Source organism: Arachis ipaensis, chromosome B04 (assembly GCF_000816755.2).
Source record: "Arachis ipaensis cultivar K30076 chromosome B04, Araip1.1, whole genome shotgun sequence".
NCBI lineage: Eukaryota > Viridiplantae > Streptophyta > Magnoliopsida > Fabales > Fabaceae > Arachis > Arachis ipaensis.
In genome coordinates this window covers 105,219,318-105,226,223 of record NC_029788.2, presented here as the reverse complement: position 1 = coordinate 105,226,223, position 6,906 = coordinate 105,219,318, and the positions used below count along the sequence as shown (strand labels likewise).

Sequence of the window (6,906 nt, the reverse complement as noted above, 5' to 3'; positions counted from 1 at the left end):
TCAAACCCGCAACTTCTTAATTGAATACGGGGAGATTATACCATTTGAGTTCTAACTCATTGACTTTTAAACTGTCAAAATTGCTTTAAAAGTTAAAATTGATTTTATATATTTAAATTTGGTTTTTACTTTTAACTTTTAAGACCAATTTAAGATCGGTTTATTACTTTAGTAAATAATTAATAACTATTTTTTTTGTTTTTTTTATTAACCTCATCTATATACGGTCCTAGGTGGTATGGTTAACCAGTGAGGCTTAATGCTTACTAAAGAAAACAAAGGAAAACAAAACCTAACGGCTAACGTCGCATCTCTTCTCTGTTCTCCATTGTTGGACAGCCTCACCGTCTCCACTGCCGCTGCCAGCGCCTCTCGGCTCTGCTGTTCTGCGCTTCTGTTTCTCCTCTCTCTCGCAGCCGGTCTCCGTTTTCTCCTCCCTCATCTGTGCTGCAAGGTAGTAGTGTCAATTGAGTCCAAAGTCCTAGAGCTGACCCTAAAACCCTTCAACTTAATTTTGGTCTACAGCCTTAAAATTACAATAACACATTTTATAAGGTGTGCTGTGCGGCTGTGCCATCGTCTTCGTCTTTGTCTGATTCGTCGAAGTTGCGGTGGTTGCTCCTCCTCCCTGACGCGGTGGACGACGCGGTGGCTCCTCCTCCTTCCTGACGCGGTGGCTCCTCCTACTTCCTGATGCGATGGATGACGCAGTGGCTCCTCCTCCTTCCTGATGCGGTGGCTGCTCCTCCTCCCTAACGCAGTGGCTGCTCCTCCTCCCTGACGCGGTGGACGACGCAGTGGATGCTCCTCCTCCTTGTTCTCCTTCTTCCATTTTGCTTTTTGGTATCCACACTTTCCCTTCTTTCATTTTATCTCTCTGTTTGCTTGCTTATTGTTTCTAAATCCAATTTGTTAGTTTCAACTTCTTCTTGTTCTGTTTTTTTTTTTCATATTTTTTTTATTCTGTTTTGCTTCTTTTGTGATCTCTTATTGAATCTTGTTATCCTAATCCTAATTTTGTATAATGCAAGTAGTTAAGCTTTTACATCATAGTCATAGATGGCTCTGTCATGTTATAGTCCCTTTTTGGAGAGTAATAATCAGATTTTTGAAGAGTTAAGCCCAAATTCAGTAGGCAATCTCTGTAATGTGAAAAAAATGAACAATATGCTAATAACATTATAACAACCCCCAAGTATAGATAATCACAGACTTCAATTGAAAATATTATACCACCAGAGCAGTTATAATATACCACATTTATTATAGTGTATCCTATTTAGGACACATTAGTTTTGAAGTTAGTAAATAAAGAATCTCCTATGTGTATATATTTCACAGAAGATTAATTATGCAGGGTGCCAAAACTTATTAAGTATTGTATTCATATGTATATAGATTTCACAGAGACATTCTATACTTTATTAAGTATTGTATTTGTGTTAGTTATTACTTGATTTGTTGAATTTTGGTTGATCAAGCTAAAATTCGAGCTAGGATGCTAGTTGTATGTGGGTCTAGTTAATCTCCAACAAATTTTAATAAGTTTTATATGTGTTGTTGAGATAGAGAGCAATGTAAAAAAAAAAAAAGGATTAGGTGGCCCGTGGGTTGGCCCTAGGGCTTTTGGCCCATAATGGCTTTTGGCCCTGAGGGAATAGTGTCATTGATGCTATAGCTCCATAAGTGTTTTTGTTGCTGCTGCTGCCGTGCTATGGTGAAAATTCTCAATCTGTGTATTGGTGTTGAGTTTTAATAAGTTCTGTTTGGGTTGAGGTTGACACATGACCTATTAGGAAGCCCTGGTTTGATTGTATGGTATGGATGAGTTCTGAGGTTTGTTACTATTGTCAACAGGAAAATGCTTCAGGTCCCTGAGCACCAAGTAGCTGGCCTGGCCATAATGTGAAAGACATTAAACTGGAAAACTTATGCCTATGAAGGTTTTGTGCCTTTGAGTTTCTTGTTCTTGATTTCTCTTATTATAATGTCATCAATTTATTGAAGGTCTTGGTTTTGTGCTATCCAGGCTTCAGATTATATGGAGATTTTCTTCTTTCCATGCACCTATGTATAAACCATTCTTGCACGAATGTTCTCAAGATTATAGCTCATTTGAAGTTGTGCTTCTTCATCGTTGAGGCTTGAGTAAAACAATACTAGAAGCAATAGAGCAGATAGCTCTTATTATTAATTCAAGTTTGCATCAATGAATGAAGAGGTTGCACTCTCTCATTCATACCTCATCTATCAGTTTTCTTGCAGCACAAGCAGCCCATTCCCAAGCAATCAAGCTAGGAACCATATCTTGTCTCTACACTACTAATAATATCATAAGTGCTTACACAAAATGCAGAAAGTTAGATCTTGCCCACCAATTGTTCGACGAAATGTCCCACAGAGACATTGTGTCTTGGAATACCTTGATTTCCGGTTATGTGAACTCTGGTGATCTCGAGGCCTCATGGGGTGTCTTCACTTCCATGAGAAGGTGTGGACTTGCATTTGATGGCCACACATTTGGAAGCATGCTCAAAGGTGTTGCTTGTGATCGCGAGATTGAGCTAGGGCGACAACTGCATTCTATTGTGATCAAGATGGGGTTTTCTGGGAATTTGTTCTCCGGTAGTGCCCTTCTTGACATGTATGCCAAGTGTGGGAGCATCAATGATGCATATATTGTGTTCCAATGGATGCCAGAGCGAAACCATGTCTCGTGGAATGCATTGATTGCAGGTTATTCACAAGTTGGCGATCATGATATGTCATTTTGGGTGCTAAGGTGTATGGAACTTGAGGGCGTTGGGATTGATGATGGTACAATATCTCCTCTTTTGACATTGCTTGATGGTTTTGAGTTTTACAGTTTAGCTATGCAATTGCACGGTAAGATTGTAAAACATGGGCTGGAATCATTTAACACTGTTTGCAATGCCACTATCACGGCATACGCAGAGTGTGGTTCTTTACTAGATGCTAAGAGAGTATTTGATGCTGCTGCTGCATGTCGTGATCTGGTTACATGGAATTCTATGATTGCTGCTTACACGAAGCATGAGAAAGAAGATCTTGCTTTTAAAGTTTTCATTGATATGCAAAATTTTGGTTTTGTGCCTGATGTTTATACCTACACCGACATTGTCAGTGCTTGTTCTGCACAAAAGATCAAAAGCCATGGAAAATGTTTACATGGCTTGGTAATAAAACGAGGCTTTGAAAAATCTGTTCCAGTTTCAAATGCTTTGATTACCATGTATATTAGGATAAATAGCAGGTGCATGGAAGATGCCACTAAAATATTCTTTTCCATGGACCTAAAAGATTGTTGCACATGGAACTCCATTTTGGCAGGGTACTCACAGGTTGGTTCGAGTGAAGATGTCTTGAGGTTATTTGTACAGATGAGATTTCTGGCTATACAGATTGACGACTATACTTTTTCTGCTGTTATCAGATCATGTTCAGATTTAGCTACTCTACAGTTAGGTCAACAAGTCCATGTCTTAGCTGTTAAAGTTGGTTTTGATACCAATAAATATGTTGCTAGTTCATTGATTTTCATGTATTCTAAATGTGGGGTCATAGAAGATGCTAGGAAATCCTTTGATGCTACCTCCAAAGACAATGCTATAGTCTGGAATTCAATCATATTCGGGCATGCACAGCATGGACAAGGCAGCGTTGCGCTTGATCTCTTTTACTTAATGAGAGAGAGAAAAGTGAAACCTGATCATATAACATTTGTTGCAGTTCTAACTGCATGTAGTCATAGTGCACTGGTAGAAGAAGGCCGGAGCTTTATAAAGTCAATGGAGTTTGATTTTGGCATTCCACCACGAATGGAGCACTATGCTTGCGCAGTGGATCTCTATGGCCGAGCCAGGCATCTAGAGAAGGCGAAGTCTCTGGTTGAATCGATGCCCTTTGAACCCGATGCCATGGTTTTGAAGACTTTATTAGGTGCATGCAGAATTTGTGGGGATATCGAATTAGCTATTGGTGTTGCGAAAATTTTACTAGAGCTGGAGCCTGAGGATCATTGTACTTATGTTCTGCTTTCTGACATGTATGGGAGACTCAAGATGTGGGATGAAAAAGCTAGTGTGACTAGGCTGATGAGAGAAAGGGGAGTGAAAAAGGTTCCTGGTTGGAGTTGGATAGAAGTAAAAAATAAAGTGCATGCTTTCAATGCTGAAGATCACTCCCACCCCCAGTGTGATGAGATATACTTACTGCTACATCAATTAAAGGAGGAAACTAAGTTGTTCAATGATTTGGACAATCAAGCTGTGTTAGTACCATGTTTAACATCCAACCACTTTCCTTGAATCATCACAAATTCTATAACTACTTTGAGAGAAATATTTCACCAATAATAACTAGGCATTCGCTTGTCCATAAAATAGAATCCATATATATATAACGATTTCTTATCACACCCCTAATAACTTTGGTAAATAGGTGAGTTGGCTAAAACTTCCGATCTAATCTTGACTTTGAAGACCTTACCAAGTTCCTTTGCTTGTATAATCATAGCACATTGTAACTAAAATCTTTGAAGTGGAACACGATAGCTTCATGCGTCTTTTTTTTTTTGTGGTCGATGGATTGGACAACCCCAATTCTAGGTTACACAATACACCCACACACACTAAAGGTTCTATCACTACCCAGCTATGGTTGGGATTCGAACCTGAGATGTGGCTTCTGTGAGGCCAATATATTGGCCATTGGTGCAATGCCTGGGCCACAGCTTCATGCGTCTAAACTAGGCTTTTTTTTTTTTTGTCGTGGATACTTGAGGGTTAATGTAATCTTGTATGCTTGTCTTTAACTTCAAAGTGTGGGTGTGTGAGTAGTGTAATGACCGAAAAAAAAAAAAAAAACTTCAACAATAATTGGTTCCCAGTCAAACTAGTTCGGTGGTACAGATTGAAGGTTTTGAAAGTTTAGTGGATTCGATACTTAGAACCAATGTTCTGAAAACCGGACCGGACCGGCCGGTTCAACCGGGTTAACCGAGAACCGATCATTTGGCCGGTCCGGTTGATGCCTGAAACCGTTCTGCAAAAAACCGGTAAAAAAATCGGTCAAATCGGTGGTTAACCGGTGAACCGGACGAACCGGACAGGTTTTTCAGAAGTCCGGTTTTGCCACCTTTATAGAAAACGGCGTCGTTTTTTGACGGTTAAAAAAAAAAAAACAACGTTCAAAAGGCCCATAACCCACACCCACCCAATCCCTTCGAGCCTAACGCCTCTCTCTCCCCTTCCAACCCTAATTTCCTCAATGAGCTGAAGGCTGAAGCCAGCAGAAACGCCTCCACTCCACCGTCCTTACCACTATCGGCACCGGCAGCGGCCACCAGTCGTTGCCACCATCACCACTCGAAGCTTCTGTCGCTATCGTCGTCATCGGGTGGTCCGTTTGAAGCTTCTGTCGCCCTCGTCGTCGGAAGGTCGGGGCATAGCTTCTGTCGTTACCCGCCTGATGCCACTTTAGGCTGTCTCTGCTTTCTCTGCCTCAGTGAGTTTCTTAGTGTTTTAATTATTTTTTTTGATAAACTCATAATGATATGAATTGCTGGCTTGCTGGAGTTGCTACAGAGTTCTTCAGTTTTTCAATTAATATTTTTTATTCTATTAATTATATGAATCACTGGCTTGCTGGAGTTGCTGCAGAGTTCTTTAGTTTTTCAATTAATTTTTTTATTCTGTTAATTCTGCTACAGAATTGCTGTAATACTGAATACTGAATAGAATTTCAAAATCGTTTTTTCAGAACATTACTTCTGTCTCTATGATGTGCCAAATATTTGGCACATACCCTTCTATTGAAAGTAATTCTAACATTATTTTCTGTTTCGTTTATTGGTTTTTGAAGGAACTTGAATTTTTCTTTTGAATTTATTTTCTGTTAATGGCTGAAAACTAGTGATCACATTATGGAATTCTATATTCTGTAATGTATTCTTCTAATAATCCTCCTAATTTTGATATAATTTCAGATCCTGGATTTTGAATTCTGAATTGAATTTTGGTATAATTTTATAATGCTGAACAGAATTGATATAATTTTGGATTTTGAATTGCTGTAATTCTGAATTTTGCTGTAATTGCTGTAATGGCTGAGGTTTTATTTTACTGTAATTGCTGTAATGGCTGAAACATGAAGTTTGGTTTTAAGGTGGCAGAGGATAGTTTGTGTTGCACATCTTGAAAAAATGTTGCTGCTGAGATTGGTTCATAGCTATTTCTAATTAATAATTTGACATTAATTGAGTGAGTTTTGTCTAGTTAAGTAATTATTGGTATTATTATTGATTGTTGGTGATTGTTGATTGAATATGAATATAGTATTTATGCCATGATTTCTTTTAGTTATAAATTGTGATTTTTGATTTTGAATGTAGAATTTTAATAATGAGATGAGATATAGTTTAGTTAGTGGAGAGGTTATGAAATTTTAAATTTTATTATCATATGAATGATTGAATTTAAATTTTAAAAGATTTATATTATACTTTTAATAATTTTATTTTATATTTAATGAAACCAGTTCGACCACGGTTCAACCACGGTTGGACCATTGAATCATTAAACCAATAACTTGACCGGTTCAATGACCGGTTCGGTTCTCGCAACCTTGCTTAGAACACGCTTATTTTTAACGTCGTCGTTGTATCTCCTAGAGGATCTCTCTACCTATTCTTTTTCTTTCTGTCATCATTTATTTTATTCAATGTGATATTATTTTAACTGATGAAGTTTTATTGCTAGGTTATTATTAGTAGATCCTAATATCCTATTGTTCTTATCTTTGTCGGGGAGAGAGAGATGTCTTCTATTTTACTAGAATTTGTTTATGTTATTTTTGCTTAATTTATTGGATTTAGCTATTTAGCTA

General features: G+C 38.1%; 1 protein-coding gene across 2 annotated transcripts; it reads left to right on the top strand.

Moving 5' to 3' along the window:
* On the top strand, positions 233–4,569 carry LOC107639675 (putative pentatricopeptide repeat-containing protein At3g25970). Of its 2 annotated transcripts, none has more exons than XM_016343227.2 (4): positions 233–454; positions 556–843; positions 1,858–1,943; positions 2,030–4,569. In XM_016343227.2, exon 4 carries the CDS (start codon positions 2,214–2,216, stop codon positions 4,326–4,328), a length of 2,115 nt encoding a protein of 704 aa, XP_016198713.1. In that variant the 5' UTR covers positions 233–454; positions 556–843; positions 1,858–1,943; positions 2,030–2,213; the 3' UTR covers positions 4,329–4,569. The 2 variants fall into 2 exon arrangements, with proteins under 2 accessions (XP_016198713.1, XP_016198714.1); XM_016343228.2 differs by having other exon boundaries at positions 526–843.